Genomic DNA, 24278 nt, shown 5'->3' with positions numbered 1-24278 from the left:
TTGGCACACACCTCAAACACGCCAAAACATACGAAAACGTCTCTTGGAGCCATATCTGAAACCCAACAGGAAGTCGGATATTTTTAACTTCCTGCTGCAAATAAGTGGCATTTTTGCCATTTCCAAGCGTTGTATCTTAACGAACTCTTCCTAGGGATTTTATGCTATCGACACCAAAATTGGGTTTTGTCATCTAAAGGCCTTGGCGATGTTAAATTGCGAAGATTTAGAGTTTTTGTTGATGGGCGTGTCCGTGGCGTCCTCGCAAACTTTGATGATTCGCCACAAAACAGGAAGTCGTTATAACTCAGGCATGCATTATCCGATCTGCCTCAAAATTCACACGCTTGATAACAGTCCTGACCTGAACAGGTTTAGATGCCAATATACAGATACAGTTATGGCGCCACCTGCTGGCCACAGGAAATGACATTTTTGACACTGTAACAAACTCCTTCCACAAACTTTCCCGTATCAGCACCAAAATAGAGTGGTGTTATCTGAAAGCTCTAGCAATGATATATTGTAAAGATCTAGAGTTTTTGCAGAGGGGCGTGTCTGTGGTGGCATGACAAACCTCAACGCTTCGCCATGGAACAGGAAGTCCTTATAACTCAACCACACAATTTCTGATCCGCCTGAAACTTCACATGATTGAAAAAAGTCCTCTCCTGAACACATCTACATAATAATATTGAGTCTGTCATAGCGCCACCTGCTGGCAGAAGATAGTTTGGCTTGTAACTCGGCCACACAATGTCAGATCTGCCTAAATGTCACATTGTTGATGAAAGTCCTCTCCTGAGCACATCTACATAATTATATTGAGTCTTTAATAGCGCCACCTGCTGGCAGAATGCAGTTTGTCTTATAACACAATCTCCATACAATCTCTGATCAGCCTGAAACTTCACATGGTTGATAAGTTTCCTCTCCTGAAGACATCTACATGCCAATCTTGATTCACAGTTATAGCGCCACCTGCTGACAGGAGGAAGTTTGGCATAAATCTGTGATTTTCTCAGATTTTTTAAATATATTGGCTTAAATTTTTACTGTTCGGTGTTCTCTGTCATACTGAGGCCACCGGGCGGCGGTGAGCCCGGGTGCGAGGTCCCTATCATCGCTGCTTGCAGCTTTAATTATTATTATTATTATTATTATTATTCCGCCCCCTATCGGGGCACTTTTGAGGGTCTAAACATGCCCGAAAACTCATGAAAATTTGCACACACACCAAACGCAGTGTAAATAGCAGGTTGATATGGGTCTCGGAAGTGGGCGTGGCAAAATGACTCGACAGCGCCACCTAGAAAAATTAAACGGACGAGCCCCTGATACACGAATCACGCATATGCACGAAAATTGGCACACACCTCAAACATGCCAAACCATACGAAAAAGTCTCTTGGAGCCATATCTCAAACCCAACAGGAAGTCGGATATTTTTAACTTCCTGCGGCGAAAAAGTGGCATTTTTGCCATTTCCAGGCGTTGTATTTTAACGAACTCCTCCTAGGGATTTTATCCAATCAACACCAAAATTGGGTTTTGTTATCTAAAGGCCTTGGCGATGTTAAATTGCGAAGCTTTAGAGTTTTCGTCGATGGGCGTGTCCGTAGCGCCCTCGCAAACTTTGATGATTCGCCACAAAACAGGAAGTCGTTATAACTCAGGCATGCATTATCAGATCTGCCTCAAAATTCACACGCTTGATAAGCGTCCTGACCTGAACACGTCTACATGCCAATATCCAGATATAGTTATAGCGCCACCTGCTGGCCACAGGAAATGACATGATTTACAGAGTAATAAACTCCTTCCACAAATTTTTTCGTATCAGCACCAAAATTGGGTAGTGTTATCTGAAAGCTCTAGCGGTGATATATTGTGAAGATTTAGAGTTTTCGGAGAGGGGCGTGTCCGTGGCGGTATGACAAACCTCAACGCTTCGCCATGGAACAGGAAGTCCTTATAACTCAACCACACAATGTCCGATCTGCCTGAAACTTTACATGGTTGATAAACGTCATCTCTTGAACACATCCACATAACAATATTGAAGTGGGCGTGGCAAAATGACTCGACAGCGCCACCTAGAAAAATTAAATGGACGAGCCCCCGAGCTACGAATCACGCACATGCACGAAAATTGGCATACACCTTAAACATGCCAAAACATACGAAAAAGTCTCTTGGAGCCATATCTCAAACCTAACAGGAAGTCGGATATTTTTAACTTCCTGCTGCATATAAGTGGCATTTTTGCCATTTCCAGGCGTTGTATCTTAACGAACTCCTCCTAGGGATTTTATGCTATCGACACCAAAATTGGGTTTTGTCATCTAAAGGCCTTGGCGATGTTAAATTGCGGAGCTTTATAGTTTTTGTCGATGGGCGTGTCCGTGGCGGCCCCGCAAACTTTGACGATTCGCCACAAAACCGAAAGTCATTATAACTTAGGCATGCATTATCCGATCTGCCTCAAAATTCACATGTTTAATAAGAGTCCAGACCAGAACACGTTTACATGCCAATATCCAGATACAGTTATAGCGCCACCTGCTGGCCACAGGAAATGTCATGATTTACAGAGTAATTAACTCCTCCCACAATTTTTTTGTGTATCAGCACCAAGTTTGGTGGGCTGGTATCTGAAAGCTTAAGTGATGATATATTGTCAAGATCTAGAGTTTTTGCAGAGGGGCGTGGCCGTGGCGGCATGACAAACCTCAACACTTCGCCGTGGAACAGGAAGTCCTTATATCTCAACCACACAAAGTCAGATCAGCCTGAAACTTCACATGGCTCATAAAAGTCCTCTTCTGAACACATCCCCAAAACAGTTATGAGTCAGTCATAACGCCACCTGCTGGCAGAAGGTAGATAGGCTTATAACTCAGCCAAACAACATCCGATCTGCCTGAAACTTCACATGGTTGATTAAATTCCATTACTGAAGGCATCTACATGCCAATCTTAAGTCACAGTTATAGCGCCACCTGCTGGCAGATGGTAGTTTGCATTATAACTCAACCACACAAAGTCCGATCTGCCTGAAAGTTCACATGGTTGATAAAAGTCCTCTCCTGAACACATCTACATAACAACATTGAGTCTGTCGTAGCGCCACCTGCTGACAAAAGGCAGTTTGGCTTGTAACTCAGCTAAACAATGTTCGATCTGCCTGAAACTTCACATGGTTGATAAGATTCCTCTCCTGGTGACATCTACATGCCAATCTTGAGTCACAGTCATAGCACCACCTGCTGAGAGGAGGAGGTTTGGCATAAATCGGTGATTTTCTCCGATTTTTTAAACATATCGGCTTAAATTATTACTGTTCGCTGTTCTCTGTCATCCTGAGGCCACCGGGTGGCGGTGAGCCCGGGTGCGAGGTCCCTATCATCGCTGCTTGCAGCTTTAATTAGGGACCGAGCACCGAACGGTGCAAGGCCCTATTGGAATTGCTCCGTTTATTATTATTATTATTATTATTATTATTCTTTTCCGGAATGAATCGCGATTTTGAGGGGCTAAACATGCCCGAAAACTCACGCAACTTTGCACACGCCTCAGAAGTGGCGAAAATTTACGTTTGTTATGGGCTTCGGAAGTGGGCGTGGCAAAATGACTCGACAGCGCCACCTAGAAAAATTAAACGGACGAGCCCCCGATCCACGAATCACACACACGCACGACAATTGGCACACACCTCAAACACACCAAAACATACGAAAAAGTCTCTTGGAGCCATATCTCAAACCCAACAGGAAGTCGGATATTTTTAACTTCCTGCGACGAAAAAGTGGCGTTTTTGCCATTTCCAGGCGTCGTATTTTAACGAACTCCTCCTAGGGATTTTATCCGATCGACACCAAAATTGGGTTTTGTCATCTAAAGGCCTTGGCGATGTTAAATTGCGAAGGATTAGAGTTTTCGTCGATGGGCGTGTCCATGGCGGCCTCGCAAACTTTGATGATTCGCCACGAAACAGGAAGCCTTTATAACTCAGGCATGCAATATCCGATCTGCCTCAAAATTCACACGTTTGATAAGAGTCCTGACCTGAACACATTTACATGCCGATATCCAGATACAGTTATGGCGCCACCTGCTGGCCACAGGAAATGACATGATTTACGGAGTAACAAACTCCTCCCACAAATTTTATCGTATCAGCACCAAAATTGGGTAGTGTTATCTGAAAGCTCTAGCGATGTTATATTGTGAAGATCTAGAGTTTTTGCAGAGGGGCGTGTCCGTGGCGGCATGACAAACCTCAACGCTTCGCCATGGAACAGGAAGGCTTTATAACTCAACCACACAATGTCCGATCTGCCTAAAACTTCACATGGTTGATAAAAGTCCTCTTCTGAACACATCTACATAACAATATTGAAGTGGGCGTGGCAAATAGACTCGACAGCGCCACCTACAAAAATTAATCGGACAAGCCCCTGATGTACGAATCACTCACATGCACGAAAATTGGCACACACCTCAAACATGCCGAAACATACGAAAAAGTCTCTTGGTGCCATATCTCAAACTCAACAGGAAGTCGGATATTTTTAACTTCCTGCTGAAAAAAAAGAGGCATTTTTGCCATTTCCAGGCGTTGTATTTTAACAAACTCCTCCTAGGGATTTTATCCGATGAACACCAAAATTTGGTTTTGTCATGTAAAGGCCTTGGTGATGTTAAATTGCGAAGATTTAGAGTTTTCGCTGAGGGGTGTGTCCGTGGTGGCATGACAAACCTCAACGCTTCGCCATTGACCAGGAAGTTCTTATAACTCAACCACACAATGTCCGATCTGCCTGAAACTTCACATGGTTGAATAAATTCCTCTCCTGAACACATCCACATAACAATATCGAGTCAGTCATAGCGCTACCTGCTGGCAACCGGAAGTTTGGCTTATAACTCAGCCACACAATGCCTGACCTGCCTGAAAATTCACATAGTTGATTAAAATCCTCTCCTGAAGAAATCCACAAGCCAATATTGAGACACAGTCATAGTGCCACCTGCTGGCAGAAGGTAGTTTGGCTTATAACTCAGACACACAATGTCTGATCTGCCTGAAACTTCACATGGTTGATAAAAGTCCTCTCCTGAATACAACTAGATGCCAATATTGAGTCACAGTCATAGCTCCACCTGCTGACAGAAGGAATTTTGGCTTATAACTCAGCCACACAATGTCTTATCTGCATGAAACTACACATGGTTGAATAAATTCCTCTTCTGAAGACATTTAAATGTCAATATTGATTGACAGTCATAGTGCCACCTGCTGGCAACCAGAAGTTTGGCTTATAACTAAGTTAAACAATATTCGTCTGCCTGAAAATTTACATGGTTGATAAGATTCCTTTATTGAAGGCATCTACGTGCCAATCTTGACTCACAGTCTTAGCGCAATCTGCTGACAGGAGGAAGTTTGGCATAAATCTGTGATTTTCTCAGGTTTTTTATATAAATATTGGCTTAAATTATTTTTGTTCGCTGTTCTCTGTCATCCTGAGGCCACCGGGCGGCGGTGAGCCCGGGTGCGAGGTCCCTATCATCGCTGCTTGCAGCTTTAATTATTATTCTTCTTCTTCTTCTTCTTCTTCTTCTTCCGCGGAATGAATCGCGGTTTTGAGGGGCTAAACATGCCCGAAAACTCACGCAACTTTGCACACGCCTCAGAAGTGGCGAAAATTTACGTTTGTTATGGGCTTCGGAAGTGGGCATGGCAAAATGACTCGACAGCGCCACCTAGAAAAATTAAACGGACGAGCCCCCGATATACGAATCACGCACATGCACGAAAATTGGCACACACCTCAAACATGCCAAAACATACGAAAAAGTCTCTTGCAGCCATATCTCAAACCCAACAGGAAGTCGGATATTTTTAACTTCCTGCGGCGAAAAAGTGGCGTTTTTGCCATTTCCAGAGGTTGTATTTTAACGAACTCCTCCTAGGGATTTTATCCGATCAACACCAAAATTGGGTTTTGTCATCTAAAGGCCTTGGCGATGTTAAATTGCGAAGCTTTAGAGTTTTCATCGATGGGCGTGTCCGTGGCGGCCTCGCAAACTTTGACGATTCGCCACAAAACAGGAAGTCGTTATAACTCAGGCATGCATTATCAGATCTGCCTCAAAATTCACACGTTTAATAACAGTCCTGACCTGAACACGTTTACATGCCAATAACCAGATACAGTTACAGCGCCACCTGCTGGCCACAGGAAATGACATGATTTACGGAGTAACAAACACCTCCCACAAATTTTATCGTATCAGCACCAAAATTGGGTGGTGTCATCTGAAAGCTCTAGTGATAATATATTGTGGAGATCTAGAGTTTTTGCCGAGGGGCGTGTCCGTGGCGGCATGACAAACCTTAACGCTTCGCCATGGAACAGGAAGTCCTTATAACTCAACCACACAATGTCCGATCTGCGTGAAACTTCACATGGTTGATAAACGTCATCTCTTGAACACATCCACATAACAATATTGAAGTGGGCGTGGCAAAATGACTCGACAGCGCCCCCTAGAAAAATTAAACGGACGAGCCCCCGATCTACGAATCACGCACATGCACGAAAATTGGCACAAACCTCAAACATGACAAAACATACGAAAAAGTCTCTTGGAGCCATATCTCAAACCCAACAGGAAGTCGGGTATTTTTAACTTCCTGTGGCGAAAAAGTGGCATTTTTGCCATTTCCAGGCATTGTATTTTAACGAACTCCTCCTAGGGATTTTATCTAATCGACACCAAAATTGGGTTTTGTCATCTAAAGGCCTTGGTGATGTTAAATTGCGAAGCTTTAGAGTTTTCATCGATGGGCGTGTCCGTGGCGGCCTCGCAAACTTTGATGATTTGCCACAAAACAGGAAGTCATTATAACTCAGGCATGCAATATTCAATCTGCCTCAAAATTCACACATTTAATAACAGTCCTGACCTGATCAGGTTTACGTGCCGATATCCAGTTACAGTTATAGCGCCACCTGCTGGCCACAGGAAATGACATGTTTGACACTGTAACAAACTCCTTCCACAAACTTTCCCGTATCAGCACCAAAATAGAGTGGTGTCATCTGAAAGCTCTACAGATGATATATTGTGAAGATCTAGAGTTTTTGTAAAGGGGTGTGTCTGTGGTGGCATGACAAACCTCAACGCTTCGCCATGGAACAGGAAGTCCTCATAACTCAACCACACAATGTCTGATCTGCCTGAAACTTCACATGATTGATAAAAGTCCTCTCCTGAACACATCCACATAACAATATTGAGTCAGTCATAGCGCCACCTGCTGGCAGAAGGTAGTTTGGCTTGTAACTCGGCCACACAATGTCCGATCTGCCTGAAACTTCACATGGTTGATGAAAGTCCTCTCCTGAGCACATCTACATAATAATATTGAGTCAGAGTCATAGCGCCACCTGCTGGCAGAAGGAAGTTTGGCTTGTAACTCGACCACACAATGTCAGATCTGCCTAAAATGTCACATGGTTGATGAAAGTCCTCTCCTGAGCACATCTTCATAATAATATTGAGTCTTTCATAGCGCCACCTGCTGGCAGAATGTAGTTTGTCTTATAAAACAATCTCCACACAATCTCTGATCTGCCTGAAACTTCACATGGTTGATAAGATTCCTCTCCGGAAGACATCTACATGCCAATCTTAAGTCACAGTTATAGCGCCACCTGCTGACAGATGGTAGTTTGCAGTATAACTCAACCACACAAAGTCCGATCTGGCTGAAACTTCACAAGTTTGATTAAAGTCCTCTCCTGAACACATCTACATAACAACATTGAGTCTGTCATTGCGCCACCTGCTAACAAAAGGCAGTTTGGCTTATAACTCAGCCAAACAATGTCCGATCTGCCTGAAACTTCACATGGTTGATAAGTTTCCTCTCCTGAAGACATCTACATGCCAATCGTGAGTCACAGTTATAGCGCCACCTGCTGACAGGAGGAAATTTGGCATAAATCTGTGATTTTCTCAGATTTTTTTTTATATATCGGCTTAAATTATTACTGTTCGCTGTTCTCTGTCATCCTGAGGCCACCGGGCGGCGGTGAGCCCGGGTGCGAGGTCCCTATCATCGCTGCTTGCAGCTTTAATTAGGATTAGTTTTTTTAACTTCAAATGGTTTGTTGCAGTCGGTTTCCTCAAATGGTTTGAGTTACCTTAACTTATTGGGTTTAGGTAACAATGAATAAACATAAACTATGTATAATGAACAACAACAACCTCATAGGTTTATTGTTAAAATGTCGATTATTTGCAAATGTAAATCCCCATAAATAGTTTGTCATTGTAGTTCTTATGCATTTATATATTATTTTATGTAACAATCTCATTGAGTTTGTTGTATTAACGTTTAAGTCAGCGCTGCTCACTCAAAAACAATTGAAGTGCATGCAAGTTAAGGATTTCCCCAAACATTTGACGAAGTTTATCACAATATGTTCTGACATTTACATTTTCTGATTGTTAAGCACCCAACCTCAACGATGAAGGTGGCCCTAGGGATAACCAACAAAACAAAATAAATGAACACATTCATGAGTTTCAGATGGCTTTCCTTTGACTAAAAGCCATCTCACAGACTTCCTGTTAAACCGTAGCTGACCTCATCATGTTTTACATGGAAAAATCAATGCACACCACACAGTAGGAGAAAATTCCTACAGTCCTTTGGGAATAAGAGCACTACAAATATCTTTGGCCATTAATGTGCACTAAGGCTGCAACTGAATTATTCCATGGAAATTGTAATTCTGATTATTAATTATAAATATTACAAAGTACAGTTGAGGTCAGAATTATTCGCCCCCCTGTATTTGACTCAGTTTGTTAAACGGAGAGATTTTTTTCAACACGTTTAATAGCTTTAGGATCTCATTTCTAATAACTGATTACTTTTTATCTTTGCCATGGTGACCACACATGATATTTGAGTAGATATTTTTTAAGACTCTATATTGAGCTTAAAGTGACATTTAAAGGCTTAACTGGGTTAGCTAGGCAGGTTATGGTAATTGGGCAAGTCGTTGTATAATGATGGTTTGTTCTATAGACAATCAGAAAAAATATAGCTTAAGGGGGCTAATAATATTGACCTTAAAATGTTTTTTAAAAAATTAAAAACTGCTTTTATTCCAGCCGAAATAAAAAAATAAGACTCCAGATGACCTGTTATTGTCAGCCAACTTCATAATAATGAAACAGGTCATGGTCCAGTACTTATTGACTTTGTCAGATGGTGTGAGGAGTCATGTCTTCAGTTAAATATTTTAACGACAAAAGATGTTGTTTTTAGGAAGGCTGCTCACACACAGATGAGCACAAATCAGACTGTGGAAAGTGTGCAATCATACAAATGCAGGCTGTGTACACCAGGCAGCTAAAGACAATCACAAATTCAATTTGAATTGACACTGCTCATCCCCTACACGAGAGCTGCACGATTTGGGAGAAATATCACATTGCAATTTTTAAGGTCAAAATTGCGGTTTACAAATGCGATACGATAAACAAGTGGGATGACTTGTTTATTGTCAAGAAAAATGCACACACAGATTACTGATAATGCTGAAATTTATATTTTTCAACTGAGATACAGTATACAGTGCAATCTAGCAACAACTAGAAATGAAGAATGTTTTCAAATGGAAACAAAATTGTACAAAATTAAATAACAGAAACATCTTTACATTACTGAATTAAATTACAATTACTTTAATATAACATTAAAAAGTCAAATGTACAGATAAATAAAACAAATACCCATTTTAAAAATATATATTTTTACAATTACTACTGTTGGCTTTTATCGCCATGCATTCATCATACTTTTGTCTGTGTTGCTTCAGGGGTGAGTGATTATTTATTTCTTCTTTATAAGTCTTTTTATGTTTATTATGTCTTATTGTTCATTTGTTGTTGTTACTATGTGAGTTCCTTTGTGTGGCACTGTTATGAGAGGAGGACTCTTGACTGCAAACCAAATCTACCTTTGGGTACAAATAAAGTAACCTAACCTAAAATAACCTAACCTAAAATATGATAGGAAATACTGTGAAAAATTCCTCACTCTGTTAAACATCATTTAGCAAATATTGAAAAAGAAAAAATCTAATAATAATAATTTTGACAACTGTACATTTATTAATGTTTACCATTGTTCAAAGCCAATTTCATGCCATATTATATATAAAATGTATGTTAATAATAAAACAATTATTGCTTTTCTCATTGCCGCAAATGCACGTTAGGTATACTATTAATGTATATTATTAAAGGAATATAATGATGAAGGTGATTGAAAAAGGATAAATTGAGAAAGGTTTGATGAAATTTTAATTAATGCCTATTTGCAGTACTGTATTTTGGGGGTCTATGTTACAAAATGTAAAGGTACAAATGGAATCAAACATATAATTTGTCCAAGATGCCAAAAGGATAAAATATGTCTCATGTTAAAAGAAGAGATGAGTAAAAGAAGAAATAAGTTTAAGTAATAGACTAATGATGTATGTGGTTGTGGGGTATGTGGGGTGGGAAAATAATAAGCTTGTGCTTCATCACTATTTTCAACCATGTTGAAATATATGTTTTGTTAATGATATTTCATGTATGATATTTCTGTTCGAAAATAAATTAATCAAATCAAATGTAAATGTTACACGGGTTTAGCTCCTTGCAATATCTATAAAACTAAATCATATATAGTAATGGATACAGTATATATGCACACGTTAGTATAAAACAACTGATAAGCCTAAATACTAAAAGAAGTGGAATTGCATTGATAAAATTAAATTTATGGTCTGCAATATAAAATTTAATATTGCATTTAAAATTTCCAACCTTCACTTAATGCAATGAAATAATCCAAACATACAAACAGACATCAAAGGTCAAACTAGAAATTCAATCCACATGAAGAGGAGCCGTGTAGCAGCGAGTAACCTTGTGTAATTTAATTTCGCTTCATTTTCAGAGAATGGAAAGTTTCTTTGTCGGCCTTGAGGGATGCATAGGTTATCAGTGTTATTAAATTATTCTGCTTCCAATAATAAAATAATAATGTTAAAATGTGCATGATTTTATCCAAAAAAATGACTTACTACTACAGTTCTTATACCACACGACGACAGAAACCAGCCAAAATAAAGCAGAAATATGACAATTCGAGTGATTTCAACATAGAAATAAATGCAAATCACAATCAGTTTAACGTTTAGAAAACTATGCTGAATAATCTGAACTGCTGAAATCTGACTGTTTATCACTTATAGATCAGTAAAGTGAATTTAGGCCAAACATTCACACTAACCGGCCACTTTATTAGGTACACCTGTCCAACTGCTTGTTTACGCAAATTGATCAGCCAATCACATGGCAGCAACTGAATGCATTTAGGCATGTAGACATGGTCAAGAAAATCTTCTGCAGTTTAAACCGAGCAACAGAATGAGGAAGAAAAGTGATTTAGGTGACTTTGAACGTGGCATGGTTGTTGGTGTCAGACGGGCTGGTCTGAGTATTTCAGAAACTGCTGAACTACTGGGATTTTCATGCACAACCATCTCTAGGGTTTACAGAGAATGGTCCGAAAAAGAGAAAATATCCAGTGAGCGTCAGTTCTGTGGGTGCAAATGCCTTGTTGATGCCAGAGTTCAAAGGAGAATGGCCTAGTTCGAGCTAATAGAAAACCTTAAATCCGCATCATGGATGTACAGCCGACAAATCTAAAGCAACTGTGTGATGTTTTCATGTCAATATGGACCAAAATCTCTGAGGAATATTTCCAGTACCTTGTTGAATCTATATGCCATGCAGGATTAAGGCAGCTCTGAAGGAAAAGTGGGTCCAGCCTGGCACTAGTAGGGTGTGCCTAATAAAGTGGCCGATGAGTGTAAATAGGACAGTCACCTAATCTTCCTTTAGCTTTTATTAGTCATTTAAAAAAATAAATTAATAAATGTTAGGATGAGTGAGGATAAGTGAGGATATTTAATTTATAGACATTGTTGAAAACTATTGTTTTTACCAAAAAAAAAACATGTTCATTTAAATGTAAGAAATCATTGTATGGCTAAATCTGAAAATCTGCTGTGCTGCCTTCTAGGAAAGAAAAACAACAACAACAAAAAAAGGTCACTTTTTCACATTTATTGTTTCTCCTATTTAAAAAAATAATAATCAAATGAGGATATTATTGCTTCTGCATGCTGCTTCTCTTAATTGTATCTGCGTATCTTATTTGTCCCCTGCAGTTTCAGACAACCAAAATCGCGGATATATATATATATATATATATATATATATATATATATATATATATATATATATATATATATATATATATATATACAGTTTGATAAAGAATGCCACACTCTAAATATTGCTGTGTTGTATTAGGCCTGCTGAAGAAACAGCTTAAACCAGCCTAAGCTGTTTGGCTGCTTTTAGGCGCTCGACCAGTCTGGTTGTAGAAGGGTTTTGGCGATTCTTGGCTGGTTTTCAGCCATTTTCAGCCCGGTTTAAGGTGGACATAGCTAGTTGTAGCTGGTCATCTGGCCAGCTAAGACCAGGCTGGAAATGGCTGAAAACCACCCTGCAAAGGCCAAAGCCACTCTAAAACCAGGCTGGTTGACTATCCAACCAGCCTAGGCTGGTTTAAGCTGTTTTTTTCTCAGCAGGAATTCAGTGTTGGCTCAAATAAGAAACCCATGATTGACCCAATGTTAAAACGTCACAGCTTGTTTTAGACTCTATGGCATACTGTAGTATTAGCTATAGTAAACTGATATACTGTAAAAACAAACAAAAAAAAACAGAATCTTTAGTTTGTTATATACCCTATAGTTGTAGAAAATATAGCATTGCATTGTTTATATTACAATAAGCTTTATATAATCATAGCAGCTATAGAGTTACCACAACAGACTGTATAAAATTACTTTGCTATATACAGTTGAAGTCAGAATTATTAGCCCCCTTCGAATTTTTTTCGTCTTTTAAAAATATTTTCCAAATGGTGTTTAACTGAGCAAGGAAATCTCCACAATATGTTTGATAATATTTTTCTTCTGGAAAAGTCTTATTTTATTTCGACTAGGATAAAAGCCGTTTTAAATTAATAATTCTGACTTCAACAGTATATGCCTTAAAAAACACTACAGTTTTTGTACACTATTTTTTCTTGTGACATAAATCCCAAATTGTTAGTTCATCTGCCTACACAACATTGAGCATCACGCTACCTTAAAGAGGTCGTTCACTCAATACATTTCTGTCATTTACTCTTCCTTTACTTTTTTCAAACCTTAATGACTGTACTATCAGGATTTCAGGAAATCAGTCGGGCAATATTGACTTTGGTTTCTTTCCAAGTAAAGATGTTAACTGAATTCTCAACCAGCATAACAGCAAACTCTGTTCAAAAGATGGTGTTGCTCTGTCTTCCTTTCGCTGTCAAATTTTGTAATATAACCAAAAACAGTAGCGGAGCAAACCATTACAAACAAAAGAGTAGGGGTAAAGTCAGCGAATGTACAGAACTAAACATAACGTGTAAACTGCTATTTGAGCACTATTAATAAATTTTATTAAATCAAATTATGGCTCTTTCAGATACTTTGAAGAAAGCTGGAAACTTGTAACCATTGCATTCATAGTATTTGGTTTTTCCACTAATGTGTACAGGTTTCCAGTTTTCTTCAAAACATCTTCTTTTGAGTTGAACGGAAGATAGAAACTCATGAAATATTGAAACCACTTGAAGTTTAGAATGGAAACATGCAACTATTGACTTTCATTCAGTGGTGATTTTGGAAATCTTCTTGGACACCTTTAATACTTTCAAGCGGGTTGCTGCATTTAGATAGCGCCCATTTTTGTTTTGTATAAAGTGATTTACTGTCTATTTTCGGACAGGAATCGCATGATTTTTCTACTCAGCCAATTCTTATAGACAAGAAAAAATGAAGTGGCTGAAGGTTGAAGGAAATTGGAGTAAAAGTACCGATCCAGCACTAAAAATGTAGTGAAAGTAAACTACCCAATTAGAGTAATTTGAGTGTTAGATTTCCCCACACTTATGATTAAATGTTTACAACTTTCCTCAAAATATCTTATCTTCAGTTTGAAACCACTTGAAGGTGAGTACATTTTCATTTTGGGGTGAACTATCCCTTTAAAACAGTCCTGCCTAGGGGATGCATGTGTATTATGTACTCTGTTTTGACATACAGCCCCATGCTTGTCCTTAGATTCATATATATGCATTTGAAACTTTCTAAAGCATTTCTCTGCAGCAGGAGGCGAGCTTTACGGTTTTACCTTGTCATCCGCAGCACTGCCGTCTTCCGGAGCATCGCTCCCCGCTGCAGTGAGCTCCTCCGCGGCCGCGTCCTCCTCACCTCTGCTGTCCCGGCGCGCGGATGATGTCGCAGCTCCCATTTCACAATCCTGCTTTCCTTCTCTGCCCTTGCTTCTCTTTCAGCAGATATAAATGCAAAGCGAAAGGGGGGATATCCACAGATGCTTGCTGTGCGGTGGTCGGACTCAGAAGTGATGCAGTTTGGCTCGATGCAAACTCTTTTAGGACACATCCTCCCTGCATCACATGAACACACATACCGGAACGCCTCGACGCATCAGTGGGACAGAGAAGCAGAGTCCTGGGATGACCGGAAAAAAAACTCGACAATGCACGTATTTTCCTCATAATTATGTTTCTATATTCATCGCACTGGTTTATATATAGGCCATTCATTGATTGCATTAGAGCCAACTAGAGGCTTTAACTTATGCTATGTGGAATAAGCTATAACTTTAAATGCTGTAATGTTCTCATGGGACCCGTGTAAACAAATCAACTCAATTTTACCCTTCAACTCTTAGATTGTGTAACAAAAAAAAAAACTAAATCAATGATTCTACGAAGAAAATTCATGGAAGGCTTAGCCCACTTTTCTCTAAATTAACTTGTAAAAGGTTCTTTACCACAACAAAATTAGTTAACCTGGTTATTCTGTTGGATTGCTTTAAAGACATTCTTCTGGAACTTTTATTTTTAAGGATGTAGATACAAATGCGGCGAGGCAGTGGCACAGTAGGTAGTGCTGCCGCCTCACAGCAAGAAGGTCGCTGGTTCGAACCTTGGCTCAGTTGGCGTTTCTGTGTGGAGTTTGCATGTTCTCTCTGCGTTCGCGTGGGTTTCCTCCGGGTGCTCCGGTTTCCCCCACAGTCCAAAGACATGCGGTACAGGTGAATTGGGTAGGCTAAATTGTCTGTAGTGTGTGAATGTTTCCCAGAGATGGGTTGCGGCTGGAAGGGCTTGCTGGATAAGTTGGCAGTTCATTCCACTGTGGCGACCCCGGATTAATAAAGGGACTAAGCCGAGAAGAAAATGAATGAATGAAAAGATACAAATGCTTTTTTATTATGTCGTTTTTAAAACTTGTAAATGGTCAAATTTGGTGTCACATAAGGAAATTAAATAATCAGGAAACAAAAATCTAAACTCATTTCATGGGCTAGCAAAGTGGTAAGCACTGTCGCCTCACAACAAGAAAATTGCTGGTTTGAGTTCCAGCTTTGGCTCGTTGGCATTTCTGTGTAGACTTTGCATGTTTTCCCTGTGTTCGCATGGGTTTCCTCCGAGTGCTCCGGTTTCCCACACAGTCCAAAGGCATGTGCTATAAGTGAACTGAATAAACTAAATTGGCCGTAGTGTATGAATGCAAAAGTGTATAGGTGTTTCCCAGTACTGGGTTGTGACTGGAAGAGCATCCTCTATGTGAAAAATATGTTGGAATAGTGTGTGGTTTATTCTGCTGTGGCGACCCCTGTATATACTATAGAACTTGTACACTACCTGACAAAAGTCTTGTATTGAACCCAGTTGTAAGAGCAACAAATAATAACTTGACTTATAGTTGATTTGGAAAAGTGGCAGAAGATTTTTTGATGAATTATCTGTTGAACTGCATCCCGATCATCACAAATTCTGCAGAAGACTTATTGGGATCCGCATAGACCCATGAATCTCACTGAAATCAGTCAAGTTTGGGGAAGGAAAAATCATGGTTTGGGGTTACATTCAGTATGGGGGCGTGTGAGAGATCTGCAGAGTGGATGGCAACATCAACAGCCTGAGGTATCAAGACATTTATGCTGCCTATTACATTACAAACCACAGGAGAGGGAAAATTCCCCAGGAGGATAGCGCTCCTCATACTTGAACATCAAAATTCCTGAAAGCAAAGAAGGTCAAGATGCTCCAGGATTGGCCAGTCCAGTAAGCAGACATGAACATTATTGAGCATGTCTGGGGTAAGATGGAGGAGGCATTGAAGATGAATCCAAAGAATCCTGATGAACTCTGGGAGTCCTGCAAGAACGCTTTCTTTGCCTTTCCAGATGACTATTAGTAAGTGATTTGAGTCATTTCAGAGAAATGTGGATGCAGTCCTCTAAGCTCATGGGAGTCAGACACAATATTAACTCTTTTTCCACTGCAGCATGACTTTATATTCTATACTGGACATTATTTCTGTTAAGTGATAAGACTTTTGTCTAAGCAAAGTCAGACCTTACTGATCTAATAAAATATTAAAAATCAAGGCATGATTATATTTTATTGTGGTGAAATAAGCATAATCTAGAGGTCTTTGCTTTTCATTTAAGCCACTTCTGATACCAAATGATCAACTAGAAGTCATTATTGGTTGTTTATAAAACTTAAACAGGCGACAAGACTTTAGCAGGTAGTAGAATCATTATTACTTTAAATAAGCAAAATATTTTAATACAAAGCCACATGGGACAAGATGAAAATGAACACTAACCCCTGATTTAAAAAATCAGTTTGATCCTCAGCCAAAGTCAACATGTTGAAATCTACAGTACATTCAGTTAAATATAAAACGATCGGTTTCCTTGGGGTAAATGAATTATATCACAGCAGTATGAAAAAAGGATGCCCATTTAACACCAAAGGGCGTGACTCTAGTCGGAAGCTTTTTGTGCCGTTCTAACAAGAGTATTTAAAATGTCTGACTGGTTATATAATCAAGATAGAAAATGGATTTCTAAACATTTTTGGACAGCTCATAGCCAAAAGCGGTAGAGCGAAAAGAATGGGGCAGAGGCTGAATTAAAATCAACTGACTGGTCAAATGTTATTCTGAGACTTCATCATAATGCAATTTGAGATTAAATGAGTCCATGTGAACTCAAACATCACGAGTGTGACAAACAACCACACATAAAACACTCTGCAAGGATTCTCTTATTCTCCCAGGTTCATCTGAAGGCATTTCATCCCAATTCAAGGAAGAGTTTTAACTGTTAACAAAGCAGGATTATTCAAGTGTCCAAAAAGACAGTAATACACTAAATTAATGCTGGGTTGTTGTGTTAATTTTGTCAATTAAATTTACATGTGCACTTTTTAATCAAAACAGTTGTCCATATTTGACCCAATGTTGGGTTAGGACAACTCAGCATTTTTAGAGTGTTTATAAGAGAGTACTCTCTTTTTGAGCATTTTGATAATCCTGCTTTTCAAAAGTGTCGACTTTTTCTTGAGTTGGATTAAACCTTGATGGCCAAACAACGTCAAAAAATTAATTTGATGTCAAAACCTTGACGTCTATTTGACATCTATACATTGATGTCCTTTTGACCACCAAAATAACAACATATGAAGCATAATACAAGAAAAGTGAACGCTTCAATTTCAAAATGGACAGTTCAAAAATATTTTTTACATTATTTTTGACTCCAGTTTTAGATGTAATTTGAGGTCTTTTTGACATCAAGGTAGTCATTCATTCATTTATTCATTCATTCATTCATTCATTCTATATTCATCAGGAGTCACCACAGTGAAAAAAAATCCGCCAACTTATTCAGCATATGTTTTACACAGCGGATTCCCAGTACTACCCAGTACTACAGGAAACATCCATACACACTCATTCACACTCCTACACTACGGCCAATTTAGTTCATTCAATTCACTTGTAGAGCGTCTTTGGACTTGTGGCACCCGGAGGAAACCCACGCCAACACGGGGAGAACATGCAAACTCCACACAGATATGCCAACTGCCCCAGCCGGGACTCAGACTAGCAACCTTCTTGCTGTTGGGTGACAGTTCTAACCACTGAGACAATCAAGGTATGCAATTCAACTGATTTCAAATCGATTTGCATTTTTAATGCTGTTTTGACAACAATGCTCGCTGGGGAATTATAACAACTTGGACTTTTACACAACCTTGTCTTTTTGAAACCCATTTCATTTTTATTTTTAAATATAAAAAATGTACACTGTAAAGAAAACCCATTATTTCTCGTTTTTTTTTCTGGCAGCTATTTTACAATAAATTTCTGTTATTTAACTGTCACTATTTCACAGTCATTTTCTGTAATTTAACGGTCGTTATTTTACAGCAAATTTCTGTTATTTAACATTTGCTATTTTACAGTAAATTTCTGGTATTTAATGTTCTCTATTTTACAGTAAATTTCTGTTATTTAACGTTCGCTATTTTACAGTAAATTTCTGTTATTTAACGTTCGCTATTTTACAGTAAATTTCTGTTATTTGACGTTCGCTATTTTACAGTAAATTTCTGTTATTTAACGTTCACTATTTTACAGTACATTTCTGTTATTTAACGTTCGCTATTTTACAGTCATTTCTGTAATTTAACATTAGATTTTTTGCAGCAAATTTTTTATTTAATTGTCGCTATTGTACAGTAAATTTCTGTTATTTAACTGTCACTATTTTACAGTAAATTTTTGTTTTTTAACGCTCGCTATTTAACAGTAAATTTCTGTTATTTAGCGACTATTATTTTACAGTAAATTTCTGCTATTTAACGTTCGCTATTTTACAGTAGATTTCTGTTATTTAATGTTCACTATTTTACAGTAAATTTCTGTAATTTAACGTTCGCTTTTTTACAGTAAATTTTTCTTATTCAATAGTCATTTTTTACAGTAAATTTCTGTAATTTAACATTTGATTATTTACAGAAAATTTTAAGTAATTTAATGGCCGTTATTTTACAATAAGTATCTGTTATTTAACGTTCACTATTTTACAGTAAATTTCTGTAATTTAACATTTTATTTTTACAGCAAATTTCTGTTATTTAACGGTCACTATCTTTCTGTAAACTTTTGTGATTTAACATAACATTTTTTACAGAAAATTTCAGTAATTTAATGGCCTTTATTTTACAGTAAATTTCTGTTATTTAGCGTTTGCTATCTAACAGTAAATTTCTGTAATTTAACGACCGTTATTTTACAGTAAATATGTGTTATTTAACGGTCACTATTTTATAGTAAATTCCTGTAACTTAACTGTTGCTATTTCACAGTAAATTTCTGTTATTTAACATTAGATTTTTTACAGAAAATTTCAGCAATTTAATGGCCATTATTTTACAGTAAATTTCTGTTATTTAACGTTTGCTATTTTACAGTAAATTTCTGTAATTTAAAAGTCATTATTTTACAGTATATTTCTGTTATTTTAGAGTCGCTATTTTACAGTAAATTTCTGTAATTTAAAATTCAATTTTTTTACAGAAAATGTCTGTAATTAAATGGCTGTTGTTTTACAATACATTTCTGTAATTTAACATTCAATATTTTACAGTAAATTTCTGTAATTTAATGTCAGCTATTTTACAGTAAATTTCTGTTATTTAATTGCTGTTATTTTATGTTTATTTCCAGCACCCCAGCTTCCAGAAATAAAACCTAAAATAATGGATATTTTTTACAGTGTTAACAGTTACCAAAAGCTGTCAGAATCCAAAAAGTTTATATTGCAAAAATCCATACATGACACACATTTACAATTGCACAAAAGAAACGGTGTTTAACATCATTATGCATCAGTTTCTATATTTACATTATGCATTTACACAATAAGACAGTCTATATGATGGTATACATTTTTCAATTTATTCATTAACTATAATTTCTTTCACAGTAAACAGAGTCATCAAACAGCACTACATGGTCAAACTAAATTTGCAGTGATAGCCTTCAAATATCTTGGTTTGTGATATTTAAAAATGAATCATCCAATTTCTGTGGCACCAGACAAAAATGTTACAAGAATATCTCAACCAAGAGTGTGAGATTGAGGCGAGACAAACTATTTCATGACCACAAATAACCTCAACATGAAATACTACTGCGCCTGAAGATCCTATAAAATGGGAAACAACACATCAAGGTCAGAATAAATGTTTTGTTTATTGTTTATGTCTTGTTTTCTGGAGGACAGATGCTGTAGATCAGTCTTGGGTCATCTTTAGGGAAGAGAAATACATCATGTTGGTGGTCTGAGCCCACTAAACGCAAAGTTGTTAAACTTAAATCTCACAGGAAACTTTAATCAGCATCCACAGAGCAGAAAGAGACATTTATACAAGCTGTTCAGTAACCTTTTGACTATCACATTCCAGATTCATGCGTTCAAAGTGTGAGTCCTTTCAAAAACACAATAACAAAAGTGAATAATCACCACAAGATCCAGTTGTTTTCTGATATATTGTACATGATCTTACACTGTAAAAATATGTATGTAACATTTACAATAATAAACTGGCAGCTTTGGTTTCCAGAATTTTACCTCCACTGTATATTTGGAAACCCAAGCTCATTTTGAAAACGTACTCCTATATACATTTCTGGAGAGCACCAAATACGTCGCAGGAGGTATACGTTTTTTATTTATTATTTATTTATTTATTATTTATTTATTTTTTGCAGTTTTTGTTTTCGCGATCCCACCAGAGGCCACTGTGTACACTTTTTCAGATCTCAAATTTCTCTCTCGAAGTGCCATTCGCGCCTGCTGTTCTCACGTAAATCCACCAGAGACAGCTCTTATATGACTGATTGACGGATCAGCTGACACACCCTTCTCCTTCCTTAAACCCAACCAATTGTTTTTTCAAAAGACCCACTTCCCTAAACACAACTGGCAATTTTAAAAACCTATCCAGAAAAAGAAAAACCCTGACTTTTACCATGTTTTCAGATTTTATCACATTCTCACCCTGTTATTTACTTACTTTATTTTTTTTATGGCTTCTGCTTTCTGGAACCGTTCTTCGCCGGACTTGAATCGCATCGTGGTCAACTCCTCTCTGCATCTCAAGTCCGCCGACGTACATGGCCAGCTACTGGACAGATTGGTAACAGCGGTGAAGCCGTCCATACGGAGGTAAGTTTTCAGCTGCTATGGCATCATACCGCCCTGTAGCTTTTGTTTTAAAGATGAAATGCAGCCATACTGTAGTACTTCTGGCTACATAATCCGTGATCTCCAGAAATGTATATAGAGCTACATTTTAAGAATGAGCCTATGTTAAAATAAATAGGCTCCTTGGTAGAGCAACTGATTCCCATGCAGAAAGTTGCTGGTTCAATCTCAGCTCGGAGCAGGTTGGGTGGTGTAGAACCGGCGGGGTTATATTGGTGCTGTGACCCAGATGGGAGTGAGGTTTAGGGTGGTGAGTGTAACGAACGCCAGCTAATGATGTACTATTAGGGATGTAACGGTATCAGAATTTCACGGTTCGGTAATACCTCGGTATGAATGTCACGGTACGGTATTTATTGAATCATTTACAGGAAAAACAAAACTTATGAAAATACTCCAAAAAAGTGCCAAAAGTGTCAATGACATACAAATTAGCCATCTATCTGTAAGCTTTGAAACAGGAACTTCAATTTTAATAACAAAAAAATATTAAACCATGTAAAAAAATTAAGTTTCAATTTAGCATTGTTGAAAACTCATCACATTCAACATTTAATCACTCACTCACTTAGATAGAGATGGGCTTTAAAGGAAAATTATCATATAAATATAATCTGGTAAAAGCTGGTATCTCTGGGCATTTACAATGTCCCCTGCAACAGAAAAAAAACCCTCTCATTTGGGACTGAGGTTTCTGGGACATAGAGAGATATGACTTGGCCCAGGTTGACAGCAGTGGGTAACGTAGTGCATTGTCTTTCCCCCACTTGAGAGGACAAACCATGAGTAAGATAGAGATTTCATGTCTGCATCAATCTGATCAGTGTGCTGTTCAGATTGCTATTCAGTACGCGCGCGACAACACAGCTGATAAGAACTCGCACGACAACACAGCTGATAAGAACTCGCGCGACAACACCGCTATTCAGTACGCGCGCGACAACACAGCTGATAAGAACTCGCACGACAACACAGCTATTCAGTACGCGCGCGACAACACCGCTATTCAGTACGCGCGCGACAACACAGCTGATAAGAACTCGCATGACAACACCGCTATTCAGTACGCGCGACGACAACACCCGCTTTAGAGTTTTTCAGCTCTTTTTCATCCCCGCTTCTAGCAGCACACTCCATTTCCGCATTACTGGATCTGTAGCGACAACAGACCGCAAGGGATGATGGTCAAGCATGGGCTTATGGGAATTGTAGTTTTCGCTACCTCCCGTTCGCTTCATTCGCCTGAGCAAATTTTCTCAGAAGACCTATAGTTTTACCGAGTCATGCGACTTCGGTAATATCGAAAAAAAATAATATCGCGGTATGATGGTATTTACAATACCGTTACATCCCTATGTACTATGCAAGTAAATCTCACTCCTCTGACCTCTAAAGGTGCTCTACAGACGCAAGAGGCCATGGCCTTTAGCCTCCTTGTTAGAACAGCAGACTCCCATTCAGAAGGTTGCTTAGCTCAGAGCAGGTTGAGAAGTGTGGGACCAGCGGGGTTACATGAGCATACTGTAAAACCCAATAAGTTAAGGTAACTCAAACCATTTAAGGAAACCGATTGCAACAAACCATTTAAGCCTAATGAGTACTGTGAACTTACTCCATTTGAGTAAACAAAAGCATTTTAAGCACAGTAAAATCCAGTAAATGAAGAGAACTCAAACCAAATGAGTACTGTAAGTAAAACTCGATAAGTTAAGGCAACTCAAACTATTTGAGGAAAACCAATTGCTACAAACCATTTGAGGTAAACTAATCTATATGAGTACTGTGAATTTACTCCATTTAAGTTGAATGAGGTATTTAATGAACTCATTACCTTCAACACTGAGTTCAAAACTCTATTCAACTGAGTAGAATTAACTTTCAGTACATTTTGAGTAAACCACTTATTTCATTTGAGAGGCGACTTAGTGGCGCAGTAGACAGTGCCGTTGCCTCACTGCAAGAAGGTCGATGGTTCAATCCTGGCTCAGTTGGCATTTCTGTGTGGAGTTTGTATGTTCTCCCTGCGTTCACATGGGTTTTCTCCGGGTGCTCCGGTTTCCCCCACAGTCCAAAGACATGTGGTATCAGAAAGGCAATCAGCTCATCCAATCAGTCAAGTTGTGTCGATATCAAACAAGCTCAACCACAACTTAAGAAATCAGACATTATGTCTGATTTCATGGCAATTAACAGCAAAATCTTAGAAGAAATTGTGCAAGTTATGAAAACATCAACCTGCAGTCTTGACACGCTCCCCACATCATTCTTCAAAACGGTGTTTACCTGTTTAGAAATGGATCTTCTAAAAGTGGTAAATGCTTTACTTCTCTCAGGGATTTTTCCAACCTCACTTAAAACTGCAGTTGTTAAACCCCTCTTGAAGAAGAGCAACCTGGATAACACCCTATTGAGCAATTACAGGCCAATCTCAAATCTCCCTTTCATTGGCAAAATCATTGAAAAAGTTGTTTTTAACCAGGTTAACAAGTTCTTAAAGTTCAGGGGGTGTTTAGACAATTTTCAATCTGGTTTCAGAGCACATCACAGTACAGAGAGCGCTCTTATAAAGATAATCAATGATATACGCCTAAATACAGATTCAGGTAAAATAACAGTGCTGGTATTGTTGGATCTCAGTGCTGCATTTGACACTGTCGATCACAGCATACTTCTGGATAGGCTGGAAAACTGGGTTGGGCTGTCTGGCACGGTCCTCAAATGGTTTAGATCTTACCTTGAAGGGAGAGGTTACCATGTCAGTATAGGTGACCATAGGTCGAGGTGGACACCCATGACGTGTGGAGTCCCACAAGGCTCGATTCTGGCACCTCTCCTGTTCAACCTTTACATGCTCCCTCTGAGCCAAATAATGAGAAAGAACCAAATCTCCTACCACAGCTATGCTGATAACACTCAGATCTACC

The 24278-nt window shown here is 38.5% G+C and overlaps 1 protein-coding gene across 1 annotated transcript in view; it reads right to left on the bottom strand.

Annotated features, from left to right (window-relative positions):
• The window catches only part of akap12a (A-kinase anchoring protein 12a), a 34457-nt gene extending 19501 nt beyond the window's left edge, over positions 1-14956 (bottom strand). Inside the window, exon 1 of the mRNA XM_087289687.1 lies at positions 14386-14956. Coding sequence (XP_087145813.1) covers positions 14386-14505 — 120 coding nt within the window. The 5' untranslated portion in view covers positions 14506-14956. The remainder of the gene's footprint in view (positions 1-14385) is intronic.
• Between the last annotated feature and the right edge of the window lie 9322 nt (positions 14957-24278).

Source organism: Danio rerio, chromosome 17 (assembly GCF_052040795.2).
Source record: "Danio rerio strain M-AB ecotype USA chromosome 17, GRCz13ab, whole genome shotgun sequence".
Taxonomy (NCBI): Eukaryota; Metazoa; Chordata; class Actinopteri; order Cypriniformes; family Danionidae; genus Danio; species Danio rerio.
The sequence above is the reverse complement of the archived record's forward strand: the minus strand, read 5'-3'. Positions and strand labels throughout refer to the sequence as shown.